This window comes from Pteropus medius, unplaced genomic scaffold (genome assembly GCF_902729225.1).
Source record: "Pteropus medius unplaced genomic scaffold, Ma_sr-lr_union100, whole genome shotgun sequence".
Lineage (NCBI taxonomy): Eukaryota > Metazoa > Chordata > Mammalia > Chiroptera > Pteropodidae > Pteropus > Pteropus medius.
Genome location: NW_024345481.1, coordinates 1,572,740 through 1,586,054, shown reverse-complemented (window position 1 = coordinate 1,586,054; position 13,315 = coordinate 1,572,740). Strand labels below are relative to the sequence as shown.

The 13,315-nt window shown below is 39.2% G+C and overlaps 1 protein-coding gene across 4 annotated transcripts in view; it reads left to right on the top strand.

Annotated features, from left to right (window-relative positions):
- Window positions 1-13,315, top strand: part of TFB1M (transcription factor B1, mitochondrial) — a 54,795-nt gene that overhangs the window by 13,499 nt on the left and 27,981 nt on the right. For all 4 annotated transcript variants that reach the window (XM_039873866.1, XM_039873865.1, XM_039873867.1 and 1 more), the window contains exons 3-5: window positions 1,749-1,857; window positions 3,178-3,329; window positions 10,726-10,845. In XM_039873866.1, the coding sequence (XP_039729800.1) occupies window positions 1,749-1,857; window positions 3,178-3,329; window positions 10,726-10,845 (381 nt within the window). The remainder of the gene's footprint in view (window positions 1-1,748; window positions 1,858-3,177; window positions 3,330-10,725; window positions 10,846-13,315) is intronic.

Sequence of the window (13,315 nt, the reverse complement as noted above, 5' to 3'; positions counted from 1 at the left end):
TTTTTGCTAAATTACCATGGCTATGCGTATCAAACTAGGTGATTCCCAAACTTAAAATGTGTAGCCACTTACTAGTATGGGCAATTCAGCTGTGTATTTCCAAAACATTAGTTGTGTAATTCTGAAATAAATCTTTGCAAGTTTCTTGACCTTACACATTTGAGGAGGCTAAAATCTCACAGGCTAAGAAGAAGTTTCCAGCTTCACAGAAAACTGAATGCCACTGGGTCATTCACTCATTCGTTCACTTCTCAGATGTGTGTGAAGCACCTCCGGGTACGGTTGTAGCTTCAGGGGACATCAAGGTAGAAAAGAAAAGGTGCTGCCCCGTGCCACCCCGAATGTGCCCGATCGCATCTGATCTCAGAAGCTAAGCATGGTCGGGCCTGGCTAGTACTTGGATGGGAGAAAAGGTGCTGCCCCTGAGGAGCAGGCGTGGTTCGGGAGAGAAACCCGGAGTACACGACTGCCAGACTGTTAGCAGCGCCGGGACGAAGCCCGCGGAAGGCAGCGTTGGCCCAGAGCTGGGAGTCCTCCACCGACCGGTGCTGCCTTGGTGCGTGCCTCCTCTCTGGCGTCTGTGATGCTGCTTTCATCCTTCCTGTCAGTTGCCTGAGTTAGGCAGAGGGAGAGTTAGGAGAGGAAATGGGCTTTAATAGAGCTAGAGAAGCAGGACCAAGGGGCGCTCAGAGCCAAGGTTGCCTGCGCTCCCCGAGCTGAGACTTTCATGTGCCTTCATAATGGACCTCAGTGAGGTTTGTCCTCATCGATTATATTCACTGCTACATTTTAAACGTCATAAGCCCAGGGACTGCATCTAGTCCATCTGGTTTTATTTGCCAAGGACTTCAAGAATCAACTTTTGTGTTGGAGGCAGCGGCACTTCATACAATACAAACTAATGAATGGCTTAGCCATAAGGCTCTTTCTAGCTAGGTGCCAGCACTTCAGTACTGTGAGAGCGTTCCTTAAGGCATGATGCTGAAGCAGATGAAATAAAGGAAAAAGATAAAGGAAAGGACACTTCGCTTCACCCTCCCTCCTTTTTTTCTCTTTTTTACTCAGAAAGACTAAAGGAAGAGGAAGGAAAACGTGGTTGGAAATTAGAAATAGGCTGGGATGTAGCTATTGTTAAAACATGCAGGATAATTCATTAGGTTGAAAGTGCCTGTGGATCAAGAAATATTAAGATCGGGGATTGTCTGGTCAGGGAAGTGTCTCAGAGTGCCCCATACAGCCTGGCAACGACAAACGTCTGTCTTCTTGGATCGAATCGCCCCATAGGTTAAGTTAAAGATCTTGGTAACATGTAGGGTCCTTTGTGTACATTCAAGCAGTTGAATTAAGCTCATCTTTCATGTGATTTGCTCCTAATTAAGTCTCAGTATTTCATTATAGTGTTTAGTCTTTAATATGAAGTCTTAGCGATAGGAGTTGAGTTTTTGCTAAAGCTATACAGAAATGCGAGTCATTCTGAGGGTTGAAATTATGTTAATGTGTTATTTGTGAAATTGTAAGCTATTGTTACATTATCTGTTACTGTTGTTCCGAGTTGTTCATATGTGTTAAAAGTGAAACACCACACTTGCCTGTCGCAGCGGTTACTGTGCACTAATTGTTCATTAATGGTCACTCTTACTCTCTGGCTTTTCAGATCGATTTAATATGCACACATTTGAAGTAAAAAAATTAGTTTCAATATTCACCAAACTGTAGGTGCTCATTTTATTGACTTTTTTGTAAACTAGATGCTTTCTGATGCAGCACCTGGAAAACTGAGAATTGTTCATGGTGATGTATTGACATTTAAGATAGAAAAGGCCTTTCCAGAAAGTCTTAAAAGACAATGGGAGGATGGTAAGTGACTTTGGGTTGGTTTTCTTATTTTCTTATGTAATTATTTATATTAAAAATATTATATATTATAAATATTATATATTTAAAATTATCTGAGCAGAACTAAAGAGGTAATATGCGTTCTAAAGTTTTCTGCTTTTCCACTTTCTTCCAAAATATAAAACCTAATTATCTTTTCTTAATTCTAATTTATTTGTCTCATTTTTAAAATGTTTTGGGTTCCATTCAGATAAACTGTTCATTTTATGATAGATATAGGGATGGGGTGAACTGTGAAGTGTTTCTTTTCTCAAATGGTAAAAAAAAAGGAAGTGTTTTAGTGAAGCAAACCATACCCGAACCTTACTTTTGACTTGATTTCCATTGTCCCTCGCATTCAGTGACCAAAGAAGGCACTCTTTATTTGTGGATAGTGTTTATTGGATACCTCTTTGTTCCAGCTCTTTGGAATACATAGATAAATAGACTGTGTTTTTCACCTATAAAACCCCTCAGAATAAAATGGAGGAGAGATTTCGGGGCACCCCACCTAGCTGCCACCGTGTCTGGCCTGTCCACAGCCAGGCCCCTCCATAGTGGTTGTAGCTGCCTCTCTCCACCCTCCAACGGACCATTCTCAGCACCCCGCCTTCAGGCCTCTGCCCCCGCCCACACGCCAGTCATAGTGACCTCCTAATTGGTTCAGACCTTATCCGACTAGTTTTCCCACGTTTATCTGACATCTATTCTCTTCTGGAAGATTTCTCAGCCCCTGTCTTTCTGGATACCGGGCTCTCTTACTTTTACATTGTTGTGAGCTTTCTCTCACTATTCTTTGCTGGTGGTTATTTTTTTCACCCACCTCTTACATGTCGTTTCAGAGATTTTTCTTTTTGGGCATGCTCCTCTCCTGTGGTTTCACTTCCCACCTACATATTGCAGACAGTTACAACTTTGTATCCAGCCTGTATCCCCTTCACGTGTGTCCAACACTGACAGCTTCATATGGGTGCCCCACAGGCACTTTGACCTCATCCTGTCCTAAGCAAATTATCTTTTCCCTCAAAGCAACTCTTTTTCATATTCTTCCTAAGCCAAAAACCTGAGGATTTTCACTGATGGAAAGAACACTAATAGGTAGAATTTTGTCCTTGATTCAAAGCTGGTTGTGAAAATTATTGCCTTTGAGGAATGAATGGATTGAGAAATACTCAGCCGTATCTTTTCATATGTTTTTATTTGATGCTATTAATATTTAGTTTGATTTTACTCTTAATTAAAATTGTATTCAGAATATATTGATGCAGTCATTCCAAGCTGCTTTTTTCTTTTGCCAACCAGATCCTCCAAACGTACATATTATTGGAAATCTGCCTTTTAGTGTGTCAACTCCGCTGATTATCAAGTGGCTTGAAAACATGTCTCATAGAGATGGCCCTTTTGCTTATGGCAGAACCCAGATGACGTTGACTTTTCAAAAGGAAGTGGCAGAGGTAAGTTTTAACTTTTTCTGGCTATTGTATCACATGATTAAATTCCAAAGCAAAATAATAACTGCATTTTTATCAAGGACTGTTTCCTAAGTTAATACTCCATTACACATACAGATAAACCCGGCAGTAGCTCAACCAAAAGTTAAACATGTAATGATGATGACACACATGACTGCTGTAAGCTCTCCATGGAGAGCATGACTGATGTGCTGTCGGGTAAGAAGGCAGCGTAGTAAAGACAGAACACAGGGCCACAGAACAGCTGAAGAAAGACAGAACCTGTACGACATTGGTGATGCGTTAATATGTAAGGAGTGGCATGTGGTGCATTACAGTTGATATAGTTAAAGAATGTTGTAAAGTCGGAGCTGGGAAAGGAAGGGGCTTGGTGTCTCATTCAGGATATAGACTTGCACTCAATATCCGACCTCAGCTATGCCTGCTGTCGCTGCTTTCCCAAGGCAGGAGCGTTCCGAGTTCCCTATCTAAAAAGTGAACCTGCAGGGCGGACGAGGGCAGTCTTGGAGCTGCAGAAGTTTAAGGAAAGGATCTGCAGACGACAGGAGTTTGTTTTACATTATGACGCATAAATAGAAAAGGGTATTCATGTGTGCGTATGGCTTATCAAAAAGGACCCCTGAATTTTCACCACCCAAGTTAGGTTAATGATTAAACAATCAACATCTTTGACACCCTCTTGCACGCCTCATTCTGACCGTGTCTCCTATCCCCCGCCTATTACAAGGGAATCAATACCGTGAATTTGGGATTTATTATTCTCTGCATGGTTTATCACATAGATTCTTATCTACGTAGTTAATACACTTTAGTTTTGTCCATTTTTGACCTTTATACAAGCAGATTCCTACATGATATATCCTTATTATTCTTATTCACTGCTGTTGCTCATAGCTGTAGTTTATTTGTAAAGCTACACACCACCCACTCTTTGACCGAGTCATAATTTGTCCTTTCTCTTGCTTTGGGACCCCGAATTAGTTTCAGCGTTTTGTCACTGTGAACAGAACCATCCTGAACATTCTTGTATTTGTGTCAGCTGAGGCATAAGGGCAAGATTTCTCTAGGACACATACCCCGAAGTGGAAATACTGGATTGTAAGGTCTGAAGTTTGCTGGGGAATGCTCCGTTGTCCTCGAAAGTCGTTACGCCTGTTTATATTCCCACCAACAGTGTGTGCGAGTTCATTTTGCTCCATGTTCTTGTCAGTACTTGCTATTGCCAGACTTGCCTGTTTTTGGTAATCTAGGGAGAATGGTGTGTCATTGTGGTTTTATTTTGTCTTTTGCTGATTTCTAACGAAACTAGGCACCGTTTTACGTGACCTTTTGGGCAGCCTCTTTTTTTGTAAAGTGCATGCCTTTTGCCCATTTTCCTGTTGGATTGCTTGTCTTTTTCTCATTGATTTGGAAGGGTTCTTACATATTCTTATTACTAGTCCTTTTTTAAATGTGTTGCACATCTTCTGTGACATGTTATTATCGTCTTTTTACAGTATCTCGAAGAGCTAATGTTCATAATTTTAAATTTATGGTTGTGCTTTTTATATCTTGTTAAAGAAATCCTTTTATATCCTGAGATCATGAAGATATTCTTCTGCGCTATCTTCTAGAAGCTTTATTGTTTTACCTTTCACATTTATGTCTCTAATGCACCCAGGGTTGATTTTTGCGTATGGTTATATCATGTGATCCCCCTTAACCTAGCTCGATTTATTGAAAGGTCTGCCCTTCATTGGCCTCTGTCAACACTTCTGACATAATAACGAAAGCCTCTGTAAGCATCGGTCTATGAGCATTAGAGACACCAAAAAGAAAGATGATGCGAAATCTAGGAAACATAAGGTAGAGGAGGGAATCTTCAGGAAGAACATTCAGTTCGCATCAGAGCACATCCAGAATTTGATAAAATAACCATCGCGTTTGCATCTATTGAAAGAATAGTTACACGGGCTGGGAAGAGTTTAAGATCGAATTAGTGATAAATAGAAGACTAAATACAATAGGGATTGAAGCAAATAAAAGATACCACTATTGTGAAGAGAAGTAAATACATTATTTGCAGATATGTAATTTATTTTGGAAACAGAAAAAAAGAAGGCCCTATCTAAAAATAACCACCAAACTTTACTAAGAGAGTCTCCAAAGATCACTGAGGTAAGTAAATTAAGAGAAATATCATAGCCCTGGAAGGAAAAATGATTATTGTAAAGATGTTTTACAAATTATTATTTTTTACAAATTATGTTTTTTCGATAACACTTTGAAAGTAGCAACGTTCCAGGGATCATCTCGAAAAACCTGTAAGAATGGGTAAGAAATTTTGAAAAAGAAGAGTGGTGAGAGAAGACTTGTACATCAAATACTAAAATGTAAAGCTCTAATAAAGCGCTGTGATGCCTCAGGAGACACATCAGTGGCTAGATTAGAAGGCCCAGAATCAGACACCTTAGTACATGTCAACAATCAGATATAAATCAGAGAGAAAAAGAATTATTTAGCAAATGCATGGGTATTTGGTTAAGTCTTAAAAAATTTCAGCAATTCAGCCCATGTAAAAATTAATTCCAATTACTGTGTCTTTAAATTCACCACACATTTCTGCAGTGTCTAATCTGTTGTTAATTCTACTCGATGTATTTTTCATTTCAGATATTGTATTTTTATCTCTGGAAGAAGTTCCGTTTCAGTCTTATTATATCTTCCCTTTCTCATTATGTTCATGCTTTCCTTGGCATCTTTGTGCATGTGCGTAATATGCAAAGCTCTTTTAAGACCTTTGCCTACTAATTTTATTACCTCTGTCATTTCTGTACTTTTACCAGTTGACTTTTTCCCCCTCCTTGCTGCAGGTCCCATTTTTCTGCTTCTTTGCAAGCCTGGTAATTTTTGACAGTATATCATATACTGTGAGGTTTTGCGTTTTTTTTAAATGTTGTTGAGAGCTGGATTTTGTTGGATTGGTTGAGTGGTGAGTTTTGTTCTGGCACATAAATAAGTGACTTGCAGATTGGTTTGAGACTTGCTTTTAAGCTTTGTCTTGACTGGTCAAGAGCAGCCTTTAATCTGAAGTTAAATAAGTCCCACTACTAAGTCATGACCTTTCTGAGGAATTCACCCAGTGCCTGTGTCTTCTAGGGCTCTCTTCTTTAGCTCTTGGGAATGCAGACTATTTCCAGTTCTTTGTGAGTCCATTTTGTCCTACTGCTTTCCAACCGGTGGTAATTTCTTCTGCCTCCCAGCCTCTCAAGCCTTAAGGAATTAACCTCATGCTTTGAGAGATTTATGCTCAGCCAAATCTGGAGCTCTCGTCCACTTTCTCTCCCTCTCCCTCCGACCCCCGCCTGTTCCCATACCTCCAGTAGTCTGCCCCACAAATGCTGGCTGCCTAGGCTCCCCGGAACTCCAGCCTCTGTGTCCTCAAATCAAGGAGACCTCTGGGATCTGTGTGTGCCACTGCTCCTCGTGCTGCAGCCTGAGAACTGCCTCCAGGTGTAAGCTGGACAGTCATAAGGCTCAGCTTCTTTCCTTTCTGCCACTGCAGCCCCACACTGCCCCACACTGCAGCCCCACATGTCCAGTTTATGAAAGCTGTTGTTTCATGTATTTTATTCAACTTCGTAGTTGTTTCTGTAAAAAAAACTTAACATTAGAATTTCTTTGAGAGTAGACTGCATAACCACCTCAGTGCAATTCTTTAGATGCTTCCCTCAATGAATGAGTGCGTCATAAGAATTTTATTTCTTAGATCCATCCCTTTCTCTTTACTCATGTTCCTCTGGAGATGAGTGATTCTCAGCGGAACGATTTTGCTCCATCCACACCTCGGGGACGTTTTTAGTTGTCACAGGTAGGGATGGGGTGCTTCTGGTGTCCAGTGCATAGAGGTTAGGGATGCTGCTAGACATCCTTCAGTGCACAGGACAGCTGCACGAAAGAACTGCTCAGCGTTAACCAGCCCAAAATGTCAATACTGCTGAGATTGAAAAACTGCTTCAGAGTGTTTAGCCATAAAATCCATCACAAAAAAGTGTAGGACCATCACGTGTTTGTCAGGCACTCTAAGATGACATCCATACTTTTCTAAGGTCTTCGTCACTTCCTGCTCATGAATCTGTTCTTTTTCTTCTGTCGGTTTGAATCGAGGCCATGCTAATAGTTTTCTTTGTTGGTTTTTCTCAACCTTTGGATTTGTCCTTAGATTTTTTTTCTCAGCTGACACGATTATTATGGTATTTCTGTTCTTGAGTAACACAATAGAGATGCAAAATACTGTGTACTCTTATTTTGGGGAGAAGAGCAAAGGAACAGAGGCTTAAGAGGTGGAGTAATATTTTCAGTGACTCAGAATGTCAGTGGTGGTTATTAATAACAGTCTTGCTTCAAGCTTACCATATGCAATTATTTTTCTTTAACAAAAACGTTGATTTCGGTAAAATTTTAATATGGATATTGAAAAGAGTTTAACTTGAGTCTATAATTTAAGGAATGCTTTAGAAGCACGGGTAACACTGCTCTGATTTTCACATTTCGCAAGTGACAGTTTCAGTGGGAGAATATATGGCATCATATTATATATCCTCTCTGTGCTCTTGACACTGCCATTTTTGTAATTTTGTATTTTAGCCACAGAAAGCACTTTTAAACATTTTTTTTTGCTCGGCTTTGTGTGTCACAAATAGAAATAAATGAGCATGGTCCTCTTACTCCTTTGTCTAGGATATAGGGTCCAAATGTAAGGATTCAGCTCACACACATTAAGGGACATTATATGGACAGTATAAAGTTACACTCATAAAAAAGAATCAGACTAGGTAGCAATAAATGAGACCTTAACAAATCTTATCTAACCTCATTTTATAGATGATGAAACTGAGGCTCAGAGTAATTTAATGTATTCTAAAAGGTCATGGAGCTAGTTATAGGGAAGCTGAAGTTGAACTCAGGTCATATTTTTTGCTGAAGTCATGATGTTCAGCTTCTCCATGTGGCTGGACCTATGGTCTTTTCTTTCTGGGTCCAGCATCAGCCTCTTCATCTCCTACCATCTCTACGGGCCCCTGGCTGTTGAACGGTCACATTCCTAGCAGGGAGAGTCACCTCTTCATTAATTATGTAATTTTCTGTGTCTCCAAGACATGGCAGTTTCACTTCTCAAGTAAAAGCCAACTTTTTCTACTTAAAATTGTTTTAGATGAATAAGGGGGGAAAAGTAACACTGTCCTTGAAAATTCTTTGAACCCTTTTTTTTTTTTTCTTATAGTCAAGATGCTTTTAAATGCTCAAGGGTTAGAGGTTTCCTTTTACTGAAGAATTAACTGGGTTGGTTTCCTGGCCTTTTGCTGTTGCAATCATCTGTCTTGTAATGGAGCTTGAATTTTCATAGCTTTACCTATAATACATGTATCACAGAAATATCAATTCATGTTTAAATGGTTGATTGACCATTTAACTAATCATTTTGCTAGCGTTTAATGAAGTCCTTCACAGAGCTTTTTGGTCTGTTGCTTGAATTTTTCCTTAGCGAGTTAGGGTGGGTGTGTGTTCTGCTTTCTTCTAAATTAAGCCATATGGTCCCCACGCCTCACCATGGGTGTACCAAGACTGGATGGGTGACGTTAATGATCAGGACTGGCCCTCCCCCGGCACAGTGCTCTGAGATAGACTTAGATGTGTCTACGTGTCCAAGTAGCTTACTCTTCTTACCTCCCGGGTTGGCTTTTTGGTTAGTGATTTTTAAATTTCTTGAATTCTTCAGTGGAAACATACCTTTCAGATGTAAAGTAAAACATTGGAAGAAAATCCAGGATGAAATAATTTTTAAAATCCGACATTTCTTTCTTTTTTTTTTTTCCTTCTAATTTTGTGATTCTGTTCATGTCAGGTTTTAGTTTTACGCAACTGCTTTGAATTGTGCCAGTTTGCCCAGTGCATTTTGAATTACTTTTATACCAGTGGTAAAATTAAGCTTTTTTTTTTTTTAGGAAGAAGTAGAAAGATTTTTGACTACTTGATCGATAAGCTTATTCTTTAACTTAAATCTATATTTTGTCTTTATAATTTTGTTCTTTATTTGAGAATATATATATTTATTGGTTTCACATTTAGTAGGGAAGAGTTTATTTTGTCAGATATACTGGAGCCAATTCATCACTTCTCTTAAATTTACCTTCCCAGTAATTTCAGCTGTCCAAATACAGACAAGAGGTAATTTAAAATGAGAGGTGGCTCCTAAGTAACAAAATAAATGCTACAAAATCTACAGTTAACTGCGCCTACAGGAAATTTTCCCAGCTTCTCAGATTAAAACCTGTTTTTTAATCTTACTTAAGGCAATACCTTTTGCAAGCCAGATCATGTCATCTTCATGCCCACAGCACGTTAGAAGCAGCAGAGTAAAGGGGCCGCTAGAGACCAGTACATGACGGCGAAGCAGGAGGAGAGAACCCAGCGCAGTGAACACAGCTCAGAAAGCACCAGCGGCTGTGGAGCGGTGCAGCCCAGGGCCAGCGTGCCCAGCCCAGGGCTACCCCGTGCCACGCAGAAGGGGTTAAGGCACACCGAGAAGCAGGAGGCAGGGTAGAAAGATGAATATGCCTCGTTGTTTTTCACCTGCCACTCAGCTTTGTCTAGTCTTCACATATTGACATTTTTCATATATTTTTTTTTAAGAAATAGATTAATGTAGATTTGTTTGGAGCCCTATTCTGTCCTCTTTCTTTCCCTCCCATGAGTTGTACTGTCTTAAAATGTATATTCATCATGCCATGCATGTTTTTACTTGCACTACAGATAAAGATATATTTGCGGGCACCCACATAACACGCAAACAATAAAAAGTAATCTTTTGACATTTTTACATAAATGGAATCATACCGTACGTATTTTCTGTCAATTATTTTTTCCTCTATTTTGGGATGTATGTTGATAACTCTTGTTATTCATTTTAACTATTAGTATTGTCAAAATTACCACAGTCACCTATTGATGGACCTTAATGTTTTTCTTTTTTTGATATTACACACAATGCCACAGCAAACGTTCTTACACGTGTCTCCTTGTATAAGTGTACAGTGTTCTCTAGGATGTGTTCCTGAACGTAGACTTAATGGATCATGAGTTCACTGTTGCTCCATATACTCACAGTACTAGGTTCTGCCAGGCTCTTTGTTAAAATTGTTTAAATTTTGTTCATTTCGTGGATGCAAAATTGTATCTCATTTTGGTTTCAATTTGCATGTCTCTAATTTGCAGCGTGGTCGAGTATAGTACATGGTTGTGGTTCGTGTTACTCTTATCGTAGTTTCTATTAGTTGTGTATCTTTTGGTGATGATCAGACTGGGTTATTTGCTAAAATTCCCATTTATCTTTCCATAGAGACTTACAGCCAGTACTGGAAGCAAACAGCGTAGCCGCCTTTCCATTATGGCCCAGTACCTCTGCAGCGTTCAGCAGGTCTTGACAATCCCAGGCCGGGCTTTCGTCCCCAAACCAGAGGTGAGCTTTTGTTTATTTGTCTTAACTGTACCAGAATTAGGGTTTTAATTGTAGTCTTTACTCCTCTGAGGATGTGCCATAGGAAGTTATCTGTAAGATCCAGTCTATCTTTCTATGCAAACAATGCCATAACTTTTTCTTTACCTCTCCTGAAAAAGAACCATAAGAATCACAATATGAATAAAAATCACAATTCTTATTCTAATTTTTCGTCCTCTTATTTGAATGACCGAATGTCTAGGATTATCCATGTTACTCTTGTGGCAGTATTATTATTTCCTTTTACACTTAAAATTATTTTAGTATGGAAGATAAGTTGTATGGTCACCCAATCCTCAAAAAAAGAAATTAATAGTTTTTGTGTGTGATTTCTGTTAGAGACTTCTAGCTAAAGTTATATCAAACACTATTTATCGTGAATGGTTTTCTACTTTTTTGAGAGAGCTTATTTTTGACAGTGTTATTTGTGATCAATCATTTGTGGAAAAATAGTTAACTATTAAGTTAGGCTTTGACTATTATATGCTAATTACAGAAAAGCAGTGCTAATTACAGAAATAAGTTTCTCTACCCAAAATAAAAATCATTAAGCTGGTGTCTGTTTTAGCAAAACCACTACCAGATGAGTTACTACCGCAAAGAGTCATCTATTTCATCTTCGATGTGCAGTGGGCACCTACTCATGAAAAGCCCTGGGCCAGCCAGAGAGGGAGAGGCAGCGGGGTGAGGAGCTCAGCCAGCCGTGGGGTCTGCCTTCAGGGAGGCCACAGCCCATGCGGAGCCGAGTCCTCGGTTGCCGAAACTCTCAAGTATAAAGTCTTGCAAAGTTTCTCTTACGTTATTTGATATTCCTTAATAAAAGTAGATAGCGTGATGAAAATTGTATGATGTGACTTTTGGATTTAGAGGTACGTTACATATTTAGAACGGGGCCCCAGCCAGTCGTGTTAGACCTACATCTACATCTCGAAGCGTGGTCTGAGTAGGTTCTGTGTTCTTTGCTCCCACCGTCCACTTCCTCTGCCACGTTGTCTACCACAGTTAGCTGAAGTTTCAGGTGACTATAGAAATTCAGTCCATCTTCCATTTATATAACAGGCTTAATTGTCAAGCTCAGGAAACTCACTGTCACTACCCCCTCTTTTCAGCATCTCAAGGTTTCAGACATTATAAATGGTTTCTTCCAAAATAATACATCTTACTAGATCCTAGACAGTTTGATGACTGAGGATCTCGTAGATCATCATCAGATTTAACACATTTATCTTTTTAGAGATTTTCTGTCCTGGAACAGGTAGCCATGGTAATGAAGAAAACCAAGCAACCATACAACTCGCTTTGTTCTTGTAACACATATAGGTGTGTGTATACTGGAGAGTGTCAGACCCAGCTGTCAGAGACCAAGATCTTCACTTTTAGACTTTTATAGTTATGGTTATTACCATAACCCAGAATCTTTAGGCTACCTAATTTTACCAACGGGTTTTTAAAGTGGAGATTAGAATATATTTAGTGAAAAGTTTCTAACTCTTTGTTTTAGTTATCTTTTTGAGATCGTTTGGTAGTGTTTAGAGGTTGTTATTAACTTTATCTTTGATTTAGGGTTAAGGTAGCCTTGTTAGTTAATTAAAAGTTCTTTCCTCTGGGATTAAGGCCTCATGAAAATATTTATTATTTGGAAAAAACCTAGCTGTCTTCGAGTCTCTCTTCATTGAGGGATGTTTGCTTTTTGGCAAACTAAACATATTCATAGCAGGTTTCTTTACATGCTTTTCATCATGTTATAAATATTACATACAGGGGATTTATTTGTAACCTAGGAAATAAGTTCTTGAGGAAAGAGAATGTATTATGATAAGGGAAAACAATAAATCAAAGGATTAAATTTTCGTTCTGAAAGAATTCTTCTCTGCTCTGAAGTAGTTTTACCATATTGGGGCGGATCAGGAATACCCCAAGGAAAGCCAGAAAATATTTGGCTGCTAGTCACATTGAGCAGATTTTTAAAAACTCATTTTCTTAAGAAAGGGGAAGAGTTTTTACAGAGATGATAACAGTACAAGGCTGCCCCTCTGGCTAAACCCTCTGAACACAAGAAGAGAAAGTCAAACACAAGTAACTACAACACAAGGTAAACTATGCTAATTGCTAAAGTAGAGGTACAGGCAGATTCCGGGGGGAGTTGAGAGAGAGAGGCTAATTCTCTATAGATGCTCACAAGAAACTTACCAATAATCAATACTTATTCTCAGCCAGAACTCTAGGAATTAGATAAGGAGGATTTCTTTTGCGACATGACAAAACTTAACGCCTGGAGATTTCTTCTGTGAGAACCCAATACGCCTTCCGTTCCTCAGCCTTTAGATGAACTAACTTGATCATGCTTTAATGGCAGAACTTTCACTACCATGGAGCTATAATATTCTGGTCTGACCAGTTGAACAAAATTCTTGCCAGACTCTTCACTCTC